Source organism: Zootermopsis nevadensis, unplaced genomic scaffold (assembly GCF_977971745.1).
Source record: "Zootermopsis nevadensis isolate Lab colony 2312 unplaced genomic scaffold, Znev_1.0 Znev_ptg000022l, whole genome shotgun sequence".
Taxonomy (NCBI): domain Eukaryota; kingdom Metazoa; phylum Arthropoda; class Insecta; order Blattodea; family Termopsidae; genus Zootermopsis; species Zootermopsis nevadensis.
Window position 1 is genome coordinate 4,310,562 of NW_028259154.1, and position 16,804 is coordinate 4,327,365.

A 16,804-nucleotide genomic window follows, 5' to 3' on the forward strand; every position below is an offset into this window, starting at 1 on the left:
GTAGTCTTGTCATCGACGTACAGGTCGGACGAGTCTTTTGGGTCACGTGCTCTTGTAAAGTCAAAGTTCTTTGCCCCTCACTGGGCAGTCGAGTGGGACAACAGATGAAGTCGGAATTTCAAAGTTACACCGAAATTTGTTTGTTCGCGCCGAAAATGTTCATTTCAGTGCAACAGTGGCTTATTATTCGATGAATGTGCGTTGCTTCAACTTATAAAAGCGTAGGTAAGTCTGAAATTTACATTATTCTGTTTTTATTAGTAAACCCATTTCAGATTCCATCAGTTACTGAGAAACTGGACAGTAATAAATCAAAATTTGATTCATAAGGAAATTGAGAGAAAATTAAATTCGGGTACTGTTTGCTACTACTCAGTTTAGAACCTTCTGTCTCTACTTCCGCCGTCTAAAAACATAAAGATTAAGATATACAAGAGTATAATTTTGCCTGTAGTTTTGTATGGGTGTGAAACTTGGCCTCTGACACTTCGGGAGGACGTAGACTGAGGGTATTTGGGAACAGGCTTCTGAGGAGAATATTTGGACCTAAAACTGACGAAGACAGATAATGGAAAAAATTGCGTAATGAGGAATTTTCGTGCTTCTCGCCAAATATAATTAGACTGATCTAGTCAAGGAGGATGAGATGGGCAGGGCATGTAGACCGCATGGGAGAGAAGAGGAATGCATTTATGGTTCTGCTGGGCAAACCAGAAGAAAAGAGACCACTAGGAAGACCTGGACGTAGGTGGAAGGATAATATTAAAATGGATGTTAGAGATATAGGATTAGTTGGTGTGGACTGGATTCATCTGGCTTAGGGTACGGACCAGTGGCGGGCTCTTGTGAACACGGCAATGAACCTTCGAGTTCCATAAAATGTTGGGAATTTCTCAGGAAAGACTGTCTCCATTGAGTAAATAAGTATGAAGAATTCAGGAAATGGAAGTTCGTCAAAGCGGTCAACTTAGACATTGAATACCCATTCCAAACACAGTTCTTGGGTTCATTTATTCTCAAAGACGAGCAGAAGAATAGAATTTCGATGTAAGAAACAACCTTCACTAAGCAGAGTGTTTAAATACTTTAGATCAGTGTTCCTGTCAACATTTCATGCACTACGCACTTCACGAATTGATTTTTTTCTTCGTAAGTAACATATCTTTCATAGAGTACATGGCAAGGAGTGGGAAAATAAGTCTCTAACTCTCCGGTCTGTGGACAAACCGGATTCTTTGTATAATGCCTGATTCTGTGACATTCGAGGGTTGAGATGTGGGTTAAATATTTCTCGCTGTAAAGAATAGCATTTAACGGTGTACCACAAAAGTTCACAGATTAAGTGAATTGGTATAGTTGCGTCATATTTTGAAGATATATATTTATTTATTTAATTAATTATTCTTGTCCGTCTATTCTAAAAATGTAAATCGAATGTATCGATAAGGAACATCACATGATATTTTAATTATCTTAATTTTAAATTTTAAATTGTGAATAGACGGACAAGAATAATTAATTAAATAAATAGATTAAGTGAAATTAATTTTAACAGTAAATTAAGCCACTGATTATTTCACACAAAGTGCAGAATTTATTTTGAATTGTTTGCTTGTGTTACACACCTGAAATATTAAATGACCTTGAGGTCACTAGTGATTTTCCGTCTTGTCTCGGCGCAAACGAGACCACAATGGATTTATGTTAACTTGGTACGAATGTTTGCTCTCCGAATTTCTCATTCGCCTGGGATAAAAAACGATGAAGATGTCTTAAAAAGATCTGTTTTCGGGTTTCAGGCATTGTCGTATGATGTACACATCCTACAAACGTTTCTGAAAACGATTCAGTTTCCACTTCAGGGCAAATGTCATGTTTAATCTACACTGAAGATGGTTTCTGCAGTGTTTACTGAAACGGAAGAATTTTCCCATCCCACGATGGTCAAACCCGAAATACTTTTGTGACAGAACAGACACGCCACGGGTACTGAATGAAAATAAAACTCGGTTTTGTAAAATCTGTAAGATATCGATTATAAAAAAATGAATTATTATTATTACGCGCTCAGAATTTCGCATTAATACGTGGCGTGTGATGTAAGGGCAGAAAGTTCAAATAGTCAAATATGAATTTAAAAATTCGGATCTTAATCATGTTTCACTTGCCAACAAATAAAAATATTTTATAGAAAACGCGTGAGTTTGTTCAGGTGTCACCATGAAAAACAAGTCTTCTGATCATGCACGTGGAAACCTCTTGCATTTACGCTGCTGCTATCTGCTGGTACTCCAAGAAATCCTTTATCACTGGCACCTGTAAGAAAGAAACACGTGACCGGCAATTAGTGGCCTCTTTTGGCCGTCAGCGAACTAATTTCCCATGATTCCCTGTCAGGCAACGCAGGATGTTAGTTAACGCTGTAAAGTGAACGAAATTGATACAGATTGATTATTCTCCTGTCATTAGATTCGTGTTTTGCAGTTTGTTTAGAATGTAGGGTTCAAAATTTCGCTACTCATTTGTTACAAGTGTTACATCATTGTGAACAACGTTTGTGACATGGACAGCAACGTTTTAAGGAAGAGGAGTGATTTCTTGTAATGTTCTTAGAAAAACAGCAACTTACTCGAGAGAAGCATTTAAGCTACATTATTCCAGTTATCGCCAAAGAGAGAGTTTACACCGGCCACGTCATTTCTGGTAAGTGTGTTGCTGCTATTTTATACTTTAATAAGATATTTATAAGACTTAACCTCACTTTTCTATCATTACCTCAAGATATATTTAAAAATATTTCTTGTTTATATTTTTCAAGCAAATGCTTGGATGAAATTTTCAAATATAAACAGCAATTTTCGATACTATTAATGAAGAATTATATTTAACTTTAAAAACCGTATGCAGCTCTTAAAGTCTCCGATTACCGATTCCTAGATTTGGTCTAAAGATTTCCTTACTGTCTGTATTGATATTAATTCGAATCTCGGACGAAGTACAGACTTAGTATAGTCGTGAGTTTCCTCAGTGTCATCATCGAACTGTGGTAATGTTAGGACACAATCACTTCCCCGTAACCTATTTAAGTCACCTTATGACATTGTTAGTTAAATAACTTCTGCAATTACGTCGTAGTTAGGTAAGAAACAAGCCAATAATTATCATCTGTGTCTTTTGTGACTGCCGTGAAGGGGTGTTCTAAACTCGTAAGTACAGAACTGCATATCGTGGCGATTTTGAACGAAGACGTAGGCGAACTTACCCGAGGAGCGTACGAAGCTAGGCACTCCATGACCTTGGCAGAGTACGCGCACTTGTCTGCGCCGCTGGTCCACTCGTCTGCCACTAGAACGGACAGAGTACATATGTACTTAAGTGCGTAATGAGTGAAGCCTTTAAAATATGAAGGAGCTGTTTGGAAGACCGAGGAGGAGGTGGGTGTTGATTTTAGGATTTTGGTGTTGGCTGTAGTGAACGATTTTGAAGTAGCGCCGAGATTTAATTCATCCTCCAGTCAGAGTTGAGGACTGTTTACCTTTGGAGAGTCCATTGAGGATTCTTAGTCATTGTCTTATGATCCGTCTTTGTGAGTTGAATATTGTTTAATGAATTTGCGGAGTGACTTCGTAATCCTACTTACAGCGCGTGCCACAGTCGTTGACCATCTCGATTGCCTTCCGTCGCTTCTGAGACTCATCTTTGTATAGCTCTACCACGCCTTTCACGAACGAGTCCGTCGAGTATTTTCCACCTCGCGTCTGAAAAATGGAATTTATCATCTGTGTTCATGTCAGTTCAGATTTTAGGCATGTCACTTCTTAAATTTATTAAATTGTCACATATTTTCCTCTTTCCCGATAAAATGGATAACCCAAAATGTATTCATTTTTATTATCCCTTGTTAGCACTCCTCGCCACAATCTTATGGCGAGGGCTTGTTTCCAGCCTCGTGTATCGCGTGTTCATATAAAACTGTTATGGCCTTTTCTCCTTATAATTGCGCGGTGTTAACCCCAAGTCCCACGGAAAGGCCTGTAACCACCCGCGAAGTAAAATGGAACGCCGATAAATCAAACCCCATTTTTGTTAACACCGCCATTTTCGTGTCGATTAACAGACAGAACCCACAATTGGCAATTCAATCCCGAACACACGTGTTCTTTCCAAAATATACTTTTCCTTTGGAAAATCGCGTTCAGCTCAGAATTAGATGCATTCATACTTACAATATGAGATTTTTCGAATATACACGCCATGAAACACTGAAACACAAACAGGATGGACAGAGTTACTTTAAAATCTCTTAGCTTTCGCTCTACACTTATTATAGTGATATCAATTAAGTTTCGAAGTCATAGAGAGAGAGAGAGAGAGATGTGAAGTCCTTAGCTGGGTATACATTAGTGAGTGCACGTGTATGGTCAGATTTACCTTCCCCTCGAGCGTCTCCGGCACGTTTGACTTCCTGATGGCGTCGTAGTCCCCTGCGAAGTGAAATAGAAAAAGTATCAGTCAGACCGCTGTTTTACTCACAGAGCAACTGTTTTTATGTCTTGCCCCAAACCAAAATCTTCCCAGAGCCCATCTAGTAATGATTGTACACAAAATTTTAGCTGCTGATGCGCTGTGCAAGGGTGAGAAAAAATTGCTCAAAGTTGGTATGTATATTTAAAATTTGCTCCGCCGCGCATGCGCGTGACAGCAGCGCGCCATTCACCGGTACATGGCAGCGGAGGGCGTGGGCCAGGCGCTGGTGAGATTAGTCTCCGCGGAGCTAGAAGCTTAACTATTGTTGTTTGCGCGCAGTAGAGGAGGTGTTTTAGTGACATTTAGTGACATGTGGAAGGCTGTCAACGTTTCGCGACTTGCAATGAAGGACGCAATATTACGATTGAAGACCAGCAGATGTGTGACCTTCTTGTGCAAATTTTGGACAATCAAGATTTCTGTCCAGATCATTTCATCGAAACCACTGACAACGCTGGAAATTTTATACAATGAATACGAAGGTACTGAACAACCTGATAGCGATGACGACCAGTCATCACCTTCAAGCTACCACCTGCTTGATTCCTAATATAAAGTATACTGGAGAAATACCCGTCAAAATTAGCAACAACAATAATTTTTTGAAACACATTGCACATTACACCCCAGACTCAGTGAAATTTTATAAAGTTAATTCCATCAATTCTCCCTTGTACATAGTAGCTATATGAGCCGGGATATCTCAGTCAGTATAGTGACTAGCTACGGGCTGGACGACCGGGGTTCGATCCCCGACGGGGGCAGAGGACTTTTCCTCTAGCCTCTGCGTCTGGGGCCCACCCAGCCTCCTATACGATGGGCACCGGGGTCCTTTCCCGGGGGTAAAGCCGGCCGGGGCGTGATGCTGACCACTCACCCCCATCTAGTGCCGGGGTCAAGAATGAGTAGGAGTCTTTCCTGCTCTCCCCCCAAGCGACGTACGTGGCGTGTAGTGGGACAGCTTTAATTTACTTTACATAGTAGCTATGGATGAGTGAACAGTCTTTTGTTTTGGTGCATTGTTTCCACAAAGCAGCATATAAAACACCTACGTATTATATACATATAGATGGTTCTTGTGTACTTACTTATTCAATAAACTGCGCGCGCGTGTATGTGTGAGAGGGAGACATTTCTCAAGTCTTTCCCTGCCCTCTCAGCGCCTGGCCCACGCCCTCCGCTGCCATGTACCGGTGAATGGCGCTCTGCTGTCACGCGCATGCGCGGCGGAGCGAATTTTAAATATACATACCAACTTTGAGCAATTTTTTCGCACCATTGTACAGCGCATCAGCAGCTGAAATTTTGTGTACAATCATTACTAGATGGGCTCTGTAGATGAGCAAAATTTCAGGTGAGGTTTCGGCATGACCAACCTAACAATTCCCTTGTCAGTAACAAAAATGCGATGTGTTACTTCCACACGCTTCGTAAAATGATTTTTAAAATGTAAGATTTGAGGTTAGGTGAGTACGAAGATGGCCGTCTTCTGCGCTGTTGCGCTGTGTGTTCTCGTAGAAATATACCGACGTTTCTGAGGTCATTGCTGCGTTACAACCAAGATGACAGCCAAGAAATGATTCTTACCTCTGGTTGCATTGTGTTCGTTCTTGCAAATTATTATATTTTTTATGATATCGGTCTTGATCGGCGGTGGATCTCCCTGTAAAGTGTAATTAACAATTAACTCGTAGGCTATTGCAGTCGAACAAATCTTTATAATTTTATTAGGGAAGGAAATGATGTATAATAAAATAATTATGTATTCAGAAGCTTCATAAATTTACCTTTCGCCCACTGCTGTTGAGTTTATTAAATAAACTATGAAGAGATGGACGGGGTGTTAAACATATGGAAATTTAAATAAAAATATTTCATGCGATCCTCGGTGTGGTAACATCGTTAATGTCTAGTATTCACATAGTCCCGGGTTCGATCCGAACGGTTACTGTTAATATTCGAGTAAAGTAAAGATGGATGCCAGTATAATGAGACAGAGTCTCGATAAAAACGTAGGTTAGATAAATATGTGTCCACTGCGTAATGAATCAGCCGTTTCTACAAAATCCATCAAATTAATTGAGGGGCTAAGACAGTTTAGTTAAGCAACTCAGTAAGACAACTTACGGAAACAGTGAGTGCCACAATTGCGAAGATAAAACTGAAGACGCAGCGAATCATTCTGTTGTTAATGGTTCTGAAGCTGGACCACATCTGCCACGGACGCCGCTCCACGTTCAACTGTTTCATGTCCGTTCTTTTGTTTCTCATTTCCGTATGTAAGAGAGCTTATGCGAGCAGGGCAAATCGGTGATAAAAGTCTGTTTTTAAACAGCAGAAACTGCGATTTTTAGTTTGTACTCGAAACGTTTACGTTCCAAACCTCCCGTCTGTCCGTCATTAGGTGTATTAACATTTGTCAAAATGAAATGTTCGCTCTCCTTTCGTATTTATAAATATGAGACGTTCATATGCAATATTATATCCTTTATGAGGTCTATGATAGCCACGGTGGTCTAGCGGTTAGAATGCTGGCCTTGTAATCCTGGGGTCTCGGGTTCGATTCCCGGCGGTGCCCGAATTCATAACTTGTGTTGGGCAAGGCCGTGGTCTAGGCAACACGGAGTTTTCCTCCGTGGAATCCCAACAATTACTCCATTCACACACAGAAGAAGGCAATGGCAAACCACTTCTGGATCATCTGCCAAGAACGTATATGAACAGGTCCCAGTCCGAGAAAAGGATGGAAGGATCCTGTTCATATGGACCTGTCGTCAGACAGAACACTAAATGAATAATAAATAATGAGGTATGAATATAAAATGATATAATGTTGGAACTATGCAGGTAGAAATATTTTTAACGAAGACTATTATTCTAATTTACAATTATTTGTAGAACAGACAATTGGAGATGTTTACCACTGACATACAGAACGTTGTGTAACTCGGATTATGTTTGTCGTAGCGAGAGATGGTCAGCTGAGGTTATGCGACAGCTGAACTTAAATTTGTCATGTGTCACAAACGTTTCTTATGGTTTTATGTAGGATGTGGCATTTATATGTCATGGAAAAATGAATAAGTGGGAAGATAATATTAAAATTGATCATACTAAATTATGCCTGAGAAACCGGTAGAAATTCAAGTGGTACAGGACAGGATCCGGTGGTACTCAACATCAGAAGCATCTGTTGGCGATCTGAGCGACTGTCAGCTTTTCAGGGAGGACTGTGCTGCATGCGGATTGTTATTCGTTAAAATTTTGAGGCGACGGGGTGAGGGGGTGGACGTGTTTGGATTTCCGGCAAGCGGATGTGACTTTTCACTTCACGTGAACGATTAAACACGATACGGGCACTCGGGTTTCCGTGGCGACGGCTTTTACAACGTGCGGGCTGCCTGAGGAAAACGAGCACTTTGAACGCATTGCTTGTTTCTGCAAGCACAAAGCATGGTTCATTACACTGAGACTTAGCCCAAGACCGCTGGTTCAAATCCCGTTTCCTCTAGGTATTCCACGCGTTTTTCTGTGTTTATCCCCAACGGTGGAGACTTAGTAGTGATCTCGTTTACCACCCGCGACTAGAAAAGTGTCTCGTAAGCGATTAACTGTTCATTAGTCGGAGTTTTCTCTGACGTGAGACTGGGAATAAGTTTTGTACGCCGAGCCATGTCATTGTAGTTCATATTTATCCACTGAAACCTAAATTTTACGTGTAAGTCAAATGGAAGATCTCAATTTTTGAGAAAACGAAAAGACTGGGTTTTCAATTACCACGTATTCCACGTGACATAAACTTAACATTAACTGCATTTGGCAACGGTCCGGGTTAGCTTAACCAGTATACCGACTGACTACGAACTGGACGACCGGGGATTTGATCCTCGGCAGAGGATTTTTCCTCTAGCCTCTGCATCTAGATCGACTCTGGGGGCCACTCAGCCTCCTGTCCAATGACTACCTGCGGTCCTCGTATCGGTGGTTAAGCTGACCACTCACCCCATCTAGTGCCGAGCTTAAGAATGTATAGGAGCGATTTCTCCTCTCCCCGCAAGTGCATACATGGCGCGTAGAAGGACAGCTTTGCTGTTTTTATACAAAATTTGGCATGTGACTCGTAATGAAACAGGAAGTGATAAATTTACATGTACATCAAAGTCCTTCTGGTAACACGTCTGACGGAAGTAGATGAATGAAGTTTGATCATAATTAAAAGTGGATGCATAATTTTGATCGGAAGCGATTAGGATTGAATTCAGGTGGCTCAAGACAGGACCCAATGCCCGGATTTCTTGAACATAATGACAGACTTTCTGATTAAGTACATGAACGCTTGCACTTTCTATACCAGGTGAGTAACGATCAGCGTCTCAAGACAGTGAACCCGTAGAGTGAGTTGGTTGGATGAACGATACAGAAACGCACTCGTTGCTCAGAAAATTTTTGTTATTCTGAGTGGAGAGCGCCATCTCGTTGTTATTATGACAGGAATTTCACATTAAAACGTTCAGCTTACACAAACAAAGAGATTTATTCGTGACATCGACATAATCTTCTCGCATCATATTACAAGCCTGTCATTGTGAACTTCTCTGTCCAACTTCTATGCACCATCACGGAAATAGAAAATTCTGAAAATAAAGAACACATAAATGGTCACACCTCTTTCCTTCTGGTTACTGTGACGAACATCATTTTTTTAATAACCATTTTTCTTGTTACATTCCACAAAAGGATTAAATTCTCCATTATTTGCCCTGTAATAAGGACTCCCTTTGTAGGATTTGAGGTTTTCACTGCGGTGAGACCTAAGATGGCTGTCTTCTGATTCGTTGCGCCGTGTAGTCTGGTAGAAGTGAACCAACGTTTCAGAGGTCCTTCGCCCTGATGATGGAGGCAGCAAGGACCTCTGAAACTTTGGTTCACTTCTACCAGACTACACGTCGCTCCAACCCAGAAGACAGCCATCTTAGGTCTCACTTTGCATAATTGAACAGTTGTTTCCTGTCTCATTTCATCGTTTACCTGAAGAAGTTTACAGAACAGGCCTGCGAAACGGCACAGTCCATCGTGATGTAAATGCGTGAGATGGGTACAAACGTTTTGGGGCCGAGCCTACATCGCCAGTTTTGGATCAGTAACTGCGAACTTTGCAGACAGCAGAACACTGTTCGCTGTGGCGTTAACAGAGTGGAACGCTGTGGTACTTACATCTGGTGCCGCGGAGTACATGCATTTCACAACGGCGTAGGCGGCTTCCCGAGCTACGGAGTAACCTGCAAATGCAACAGACGTTTCGGAGTTTTTCCTGTGCCCAAGCACCACACCACAGAGGGTTATGAAGTGCTTTATCCTTACTCCCAATAGGCAGGATATATCTCAGCCTGATCGAAGGTAATGATGCAGAGATAAGGACCCTTCCCGGAGCTACGAAACCCGTACGTCTGAACCCTCTTTTATTATTCCAATGGAACGAGGCCGTGTCGATGTGGAACTGGGCCGCTAACGGGTAGTTTGTCCATCCCTCAGGTAATACGTAATGGAACAGTGGTGTAACGGTAGTGACGGTGGAAAACCGAAGGACTCTGAGGAAAACCTGTCTCATTTTTTCCTCAGGCCCTAACATGAGCGCTAAAAAACTTAGGCCCACTGATTGAACTGCCCATCTGTGTCGGTCTCTCTGTCTGTCTGCCTCGATAGATGAAATAAAAACTTAGCTCTTTTAATATACAAGCCATTGTCAGTTTTCGACTTTTGTAGGGGAAGTGACCCAAAGTTTTTTTTTAAAAAAAAAGCTTCCAATAGGAATTAGCTATCAGAGTTGTTGCTCTATGCGTTTTTATACCCGTTAAAATCGTCATTAAAATCTCATAATTTCATAATACTGCCATAAACAGCCCTAATGATGAGTTTCCTAAACTTAAATGTTATTGTAGAAGTTCAGGTTCTCACGACGGTGAGTCCTTCTGAACGTACGGCGATCATTCCCCGCCCCTTGTCGGCACTCACGAACGTGCCAGTTCTAATCTGGCGCCGTGTAAGTTCAGAAGATACACAAGAGAGCAGAAGAGTGTTCGGATGATCATTTCTTATCGACCTGAGGAATGACAGACGATTGAATTCTCGTCGTCTCCATCCGGTGTCCAGGCTAAGAATACGTGGACGTACCCCACCCGCCATTATGATATGGTGCTTAGGCGTAGAGATACTGTAATTTGAGATTGTCAGTAGGTGCACACGAGAACTGAGATTTCGTGGGTTCACTTCTCCGGTTGTGATATTGCCCGGAGGTGGAATTATACCTTGATCGGCGTTGCGACACTTGGTGACTGCTTCTCGCAACGGTTCCCTCATGTTGTCAGGCAGTTTGTCTAGGTTGGCCAGGCCAGTGTCCGGATCAAACTTGTTGTCTTTCATCTGTAATTAAGCAGGTGTCTTAAAAATACCTCACGAGTAAAGTCCAAATTAGTTAATTAAGATTTCTATGTGAGTCTGCATTTCTGCTGTCATTATTGTTAATGTTATTGACGTTTCATAATATGCGTCCTTCAAGAAATGTTACGTTACTTAAATCAAACAGGAGATTGACTGCCTGTGTAGAATGTAATTGCGAGACACATTCACACAGCATAATATTAAATTTTAGAGTTGTATAAAGTGATAATGTTGAATTTCAGGTACTAGCAACATATTTCAGTAAAACATTATGTAGGCCTACAAAATATAAGTATGTACCATGAATTTACAAAAGGGTACAAACCGCACTTAGGTTCAGTTTAGTTTAGATTTGAATGTGAATTATAATTTTAATAGTACTGTAATATTTATTACGTTTAGAAGGAAAATGTAACTACAGAAATTAAGTCTTATGGCACCAAGATAAATATTTTTAAATATGCGCTTATGATATTGAGCAGGTCCAGACATGTTTCAGTGTTAATTAACATTCATACTTACAAGTTTCATAAGCCCCAAGATGCAGAGACAGTAATCCTGAAACATTTTAAAAATACGATAAATGTTTTCGGAACACGTGTGAAAGTTTAAGGTCACAGAAACACATTCTCTTGTGGAGTTCATATAAATCGGACAAATACACGTTCAAATTTCTTAAATATACCTAAACCCGGACAAAGCCACAAACTGTCAATAGCCGAACGTCGCGTTCTGCGATGGATCAGAAGCCAAGTCCTGTCATGTTGTCTAAAATGCGTTTATCTAAGCACCGAGTCACATTTCTGAAACCTTCCAGGCGTTATCTCGACTTTTGCAACGTTCAACACACAGAAATATTCACGCAGTATATGAAAATACAGCTATATTATATTTGCATGTATAATTTAATATTCGTAACTTCAGTTACTTTTCCATCTTGTTTTAATTTGCACAAATATTGCCTTCACGAAAATATAATTTCACAGTACAGTGTTTTAGGACTCTGTTAATTTGCGCTTATGTCGTACCCACCTCAGAATTTCTCGCAGCGAGAATGACGGCGTAAAACTGATGCAGTTCATAATTGAGAGTAGTAAAGTATATACAAGTTTGCGAGTAGAAAATTTGATGTAATGAAAGATATTGGACTCCTTGTTTTGGTGTTTAATCGAGGAACTCCAGATCTAAACACCTTCGGTCACTCTTTACCTCGGTACTAAGTGTATGTTCACGCTCTGGCCGCTTTAACCCAAGAGCCTACATGGCGTGTCGCGTGTCAGCTTTTTTTTTTAAAGTTTTAAACACAGCTTCCTGTTTCGTAAGTGTTTTTAGAAACTTTGGTACACAGCGCTGTATAAACCACGCGTTTGTTTGCCTCGTAATTACAAACAGCCGGAGAGTTTAAGCTTGCTTTAAACTCACCTTAAGTCTGTCGTCGTCCGGGAATTTGCCCTTCATGATTCCGTCGATGTCCACTGCAACAGACAAGCGCGCGTTGTATTCGATCGTCGTGGATGTTATGATAGTTGCTTAGCTGTCCAAGGAATTTCGCGCCTTCGTGGAACATGAATCTACGTCGTTCAAGTGCGCTGTTGTCTCTTAGGCGTTACAAATAAGTGGGGAACTTCACTGCTATTTATTATTTTATTTAGTGTTCTGTCTAACGACAGGTCCATATGAACAGGATCCTTCCATCCTTTTCTCGGACTGGGACCTGTTCATATACGTTCTTGGCAGATGATCCAGAAGTGGTTTGCCATTGCCTTCTTCTGTGTGTGAATGGAGTAATTGTTGGGATGCCACGGAGGAAAACTCCGTGTTGCCTAGACCACGGCCTTGCCCAACACAAGTTATAAATTCGGGCACCGCCGAGAATCGAACCCGAGACCCCCCAGGATTACAAGGCCAGCGTTCTAACCGCTAGACCACCTCATCTTATTATTATTTAGTGTTCTGTGTGACGACAGGTCCATATGAACAGGATCCTTCCATCCTTTTCTCGGACTGGGACCTGTTCATATACGTTCTCGGCAGATGATCCAGAAGTGGTTTGCCATTGCCTTCTTCTGTGTGTGAATGGAGTAATTGTTGGGATGCCACGGAGGAAAACTCCGTGTTGCCTAGACCACGGCCTTGCCCAACACAAGTTATAAATTCGGGCACCGCCGGGAATCGAACCCGAGACCCCAGGATTACACGGCCAGCGTTCTAACCGCTAGACCGCCTCATCTTATTATTATTTAGTGTTCTGTGTGACGACAGGTCCATATGAACAGGATCCTTCCATCCTTTTCTCGGACTGGGACCTGTTCATATACGTTCTTGGCAGATGATCCAGAAGTGGTTTGCCATTGCCTTCTTCTGTGTGTGATTGGAGTAATTGTTGGGATGCCACGGAGGAAAACTCCGTGTTGCCTAGACCACGGCCTTGCCCAACACAAGTTATAAATTCGGGCACCGCCGGTAATCGAACCCGAGACCCCAGGATTACAAGGCCAGCGTTCTAACCGCTAGACCACCGTGGCTACAGAGGCAAAATTATTAAAAGGTAACGCAAGAACGTGTTAGGGCCCACTGCATCTGGCACGTGGTGTATTGCAACTTGTTCAGAGTATCGTCGTCTGATTTCCGATTATCGTCTTAGTCAGTGTCTAAACTATTTTAATATGTTAATTCTGGCGAACATTCAGAGACGTCGTCCCGTTTGGTCGAGAGGCTCTACTCGCGTCTTTATTGGAGGGAACGTCATTTACGTACAATTTTTATTAACGCCGGCTGCTCTAAAGCATTGTTTTTCAAACTGTGTACCGCGGAACCTCAGATTCCGCTCAGTAATCTCCAGGTTTCTGCGAGAGAATACTGTCTGATAGCTGTCTGATTAATTTTACATCGCCTTTGTTATCACAGCAATACTTTTAAGTCTATACATCGCTTCAGTGTTGTTTTAAGTCGCAAATTCCGACTTATTATAACTGTTTAAGCTTCTACTCTTTGTCATAAGGACAATGGCGTCCGACTCCCCTTTGCATCATCATGGAAGTATATAAATAATGAAATTTATATTAATAATTATTGTAAGTTGTGAAGTTTAAACGTCTCCTGACACATTTTTAACCTCCCGGTTTTAATTAAGAATTTTGTTATTGTTTTTTAAAGAATTATGCAGGGGAATTATGACGGGATGTGTGCCGTTGGGCGATTTGCAGAAAGTAGATCTTCCGTAGGATGATATTAAAAATGAAATCTTTTCGTTTTACCTGTACTAGCCCCGCTTTTCGGCTGACATATACTTCGTACCATTTTAAGCGCCTGCTTCATTTGGGCTTTGCTCGCCCCCTGAAACAAAATATATTTTATAAGTACTTACAATTACTATATTCTGGGCTGACGTCCTGTGGCCCCATACGCAGATACCAACGTTCCGGACTAGCAGCGGACTGCCCTGAAGGTTATTCGAACAGAACCCGAAACGTTTGCTAGCCTGCCGCAGCAGCAACTTAGACTGCGAACAGTTGGCAGCACTGCACTTCATGAGCCGACGTTTCGAAACGCTGCTCGGCTCAAAATGACCGCAGACTCGGTGCTTTTGACTGTCGGTTTGCACCAAGAAAGAACAAAGGGCTATGGTTCCTTTGTTTTCTATGTAGGGTGCCAAAGGACTTCAAAGGCACGGGCTCTTATCTGCAGAGTGCGTGTGAGTGGATTGAAATGTCTAAGAATGGCCGAAGGAGAGCCCTCCGGACTCCCATCCACTGTCAACCAGTGAAGAGAAGAAGAAGGGAGGCGGGAGCTGAAGATGGAAGCGGTATATCTCTCCGAAACGTTGAAATCTACCGACGAGTCCACACGGCGTCTTAGCCCACAAGACCAACAGCAACACATGCTTTCTTATTACAGTTTCTCTGTACAATTGTTATTACCATGAAGCAGGTTGTGTTGTTTATGAATGTAAGAAAAATCTGTCCAGAATTCCTTCAAAATAAAATAGTATACAGTTTTGCTGAGCCGAAATAAATTAACGAAAACGGAACATGAGAAATCACTTCACTGCTAGAACTTGCTACAGATTCAAAACCTTTACACCAGACTGCGAGAGTACTCTTACAGTAGACCTGAAGAAAGCGTCATTTAAAATTTGGAACCGTCTCGGTATTTTATTTATTTAGTGTTCTGTCTGACGACAGGTCCATATGAACAGGATCCTTCCATCCTTTTCTCGGACTGGGACCTGTTCATATACGTTCTTGGCAGATGATCCAGAAGTGGTTTGCCATTGCCTTCTTCTGTGTGTGAATGGAGTAATTGTTGGGATGCCACGGAGGAAAACTCCGTGTTGCCTAGACCACGGCCTTGCCCAACACAAGTTATAAATTCGGGCACCGCCGGGAATCGAACCCGAGACCCCAGGATTACAAAGCCAGCGTTCTAACCGCTAGACCACCTCATCTTATTATTATTTAGTGTTCTGTCTGACGACAGGTCCATATGAACAGGATCCTTCCATCCTTTTCTCGGACTGGGACCTGTTCATATACGTTCTTGGCAGATGATCCAGAAGTGGTTTGCCATTGCCTTCTTCTGTGTGTGAATGGAGTAATTGTTGGGATGCCACGGAGGAAAACTCCGTGTTGCCTAGACCACGGCCTTGCCCAACACAAGTTATAAATTCGGGCACCGCCGGGAATCGAACCCGAGACCCCAGGATTACAAGGCCAGCGTTCTAACTGCTAGACCACCGTTCGGTACAAATTTTGAAAGTGTAGCGCTCTGACTCAGCTTGTGTGACTTGAAAATGAGTGGCTTTTATTTAAATTATTATTAAATTTGTTACAACTCACCGCGTCTGTTTCTGGCTCGAAGGCCACCAGGAGAAGGAGACACAGGGCAGAAACCGTGGCGCGTTCCATCTTGCGTCTGACGTCGAGAGTGACCGGGCAGGTACTCGATATATGAAGCAGAACATTTCCGCTGTCGGAAATACGTGAAGTGTTAAAAAAAATGCCAGTAATTGGCTGCAACGAATTCAAACACCGCTCATTACAAACCATTAAAAAGTTGTTATGTCAGTGTGTATTCATTTAAAATGTATTTGGGTATTTGTTGTGCTTAGTGATTTGGATATGTAATCACTTCTTTTTACATTTGATGCTGAATGTTTCTATAGGAGAATAGTCTTCAAGGCTATTTTTACCTACATATAATTTATTACCTTCCTATAGAGCAAGAGTGGATTCAAGTCACCCAGCACTGACGAGTTTTACAAGAGTGGTCAGATCTAAGAGGCTAAGATCTGAGAGCTGAAAAATTGACACAGATTATTAGTTACAATAACTGAAGGAAAGAGACAACTTGCGAGACCTAGACGTAGATTGTAAAATGAAATTGCAATGCGTTTATCTTAAACTGTTATGGTGTAAAGATGTGGACCGTAAAGAACGGGGATTGCAATGGAGCACAGAAATTGACTATCTGCTTCTGAAGAAGGAATTGTTTAATCCCCTGTGATGGATGTGTCTATTCCACGTTGCTTTCCCCCAAAAACCACATAATTTTAAAGAATTTGTCAGCGTGTGTATTTTTGTGATGGTAGGCACATTAATTTATGTGTGAGTGTGTTTGTATATATATTTCAAACAAAAATACAGCATTTGCAAAAAGCGAAATATTTTTTGAAAATATGCTGTCGATAACAAACCAGTTACTGCTACTTTTGTAAACCTTCCTTCAAGAGTGGCATTAAGAGTTGTAATTCCTGATCCTTCGGAACCCTACGAATGAAAGAAGTTTTAATTTTTTGGTTTAAAATCCTGTTTGTACGAGTTCTTCGTGGATCTGGACA

General features: G+C 41.6%; 4 protein-coding genes across 7 annotated transcripts in view; 2 read left to right on the forward strand and 2 right to left on the reverse strand.

Moving 5' to 3' along the window:
* mldr (mitochondrial ribonuclease P catalytic subunit) overlaps window positions 1-16,804 on the forward strand; it is a 152,684-nt gene that overhangs the window by 123,565 nt on the left and 12,315 nt on the right. The window lies entirely within an intron of this gene.
* On the reverse strand, window positions 1,572-6,792 carry LOC110837164 (general odorant-binding protein 19d). 2 transcript variants are annotated; one of them, XM_022079021.2, is made up of 7 exons: window positions 6,655-6,782; window positions 6,115-6,190; window positions 4,432-4,484; window positions 4,227-4,262; window positions 3,641-3,758; window positions 3,263-3,345; window positions 1,572-2,316 (listed from the first exon to the last, which is right to left on the reverse strand). In XM_022079021.2, the coding sequence occupies exons 1-7, from the start codon at window positions 6,775-6,777 to the stop codon at window positions 2,266-2,268; spliced, it is 540 nt and encodes a 179-aa protein (XP_021934713.1). In that variant the 5' UTR covers window positions 6,778-6,782; the 3' UTR covers window positions 1,572-2,265. The 2 variants fall into 2 exon arrangements, with proteins under 2 accessions (XP_021934713.1, XP_087209672.1); XM_087353546.1 differs by lacking the exon at window positions 4,227-4,262 and having other exon boundaries at window positions 6,655-6,792.
* Window positions 2,551-16,804, forward strand: part of LOC110835215 (Src homology 2 domain-containing protein sprint) — a 335,746-nt gene continuing 321,492 nt past the window's right edge. Inside the window, exon 1 of one of the 3 annotated variants that reach the window (XM_087353538.1) lies at window positions 2,551-2,703. In XM_087353538.1, the coding sequence (XP_087209664.1) occupies window positions 2,604-2,703 (100 nt within the window). In that variant the 5' untranslated portion in view covers window positions 2,551-2,603. The remainder of the gene's footprint in view (window positions 2,704-16,804) is intronic. The other 2 variants (XM_087353531.1, XM_087353534.1) reach the window with 2 other exon arrangements.
* Window positions 9,043-15,919, reverse strand: LOC147872951 (general odorant-binding protein 19a-like). Its single transcript, XM_087353578.1, has 7 exons — window positions 15,804-15,919; window positions 14,223-14,301; window positions 12,388-12,440; window positions 11,488-11,523; window positions 10,833-10,947; window positions 9,742-9,806; window positions 9,043-9,161 (listed from the first exon to the last, which is right to left on the reverse strand). Exons 1-7 carry the CDS (start codon window positions 15,870-15,872, stop codon window positions 9,144-9,146), a joined length of 435 nt encoding a protein of 144 aa, XP_087209704.1. The 5' UTR covers window positions 15,873-15,919; the 3' UTR covers window positions 9,043-9,143.

Bases quoted from the DNA above. Each gene is read 5' to 3' on its own strand.
- LOC110837164 (XM_022079021.2), bottom strand. From the start codon at position 6,777: ATGAAACAGTTGAACGTGGAGCGGCGTCCGTGGCAGATGTGGTCCAGC. The intron at 3,759-4,226 runs GTAAGTATGAAT...TCCATTTTTCAG, and splicing joins TATTCGAAAAATCTCATATT to ACGCGAGGTGGAAAATACTC. The intron at 2,317-3,262 runs GTAAGTTCGCCT...TCTTTCTTACAG, and splicing joins TAGCTTCGTACGCTCCTCGG to GTGCCAGTGATAAAGGATTT.
- LOC147872951 (XM_087353578.1), bottom strand. From the start codon at position 15,872: ATGGAACGCGCCACGGTTTCTGCCCTGTGTCTCCTTCTCCTGGTGGCC. The intron at 14,302-15,803 runs GTGAGTTGTAAC...ATTTTGTTTCAG, and splicing joins TCGAGCCAGAAACAGACGCG to GGGGCGAGCAAAGCCCAAAT. The intron at 9,807-10,832 runs GTATAATTCCAC...TTGCATTTGCAG, and splicing joins GTGTCGCAACGCCGATCAAG to GTTACTCCGTAGCTCGGGAA.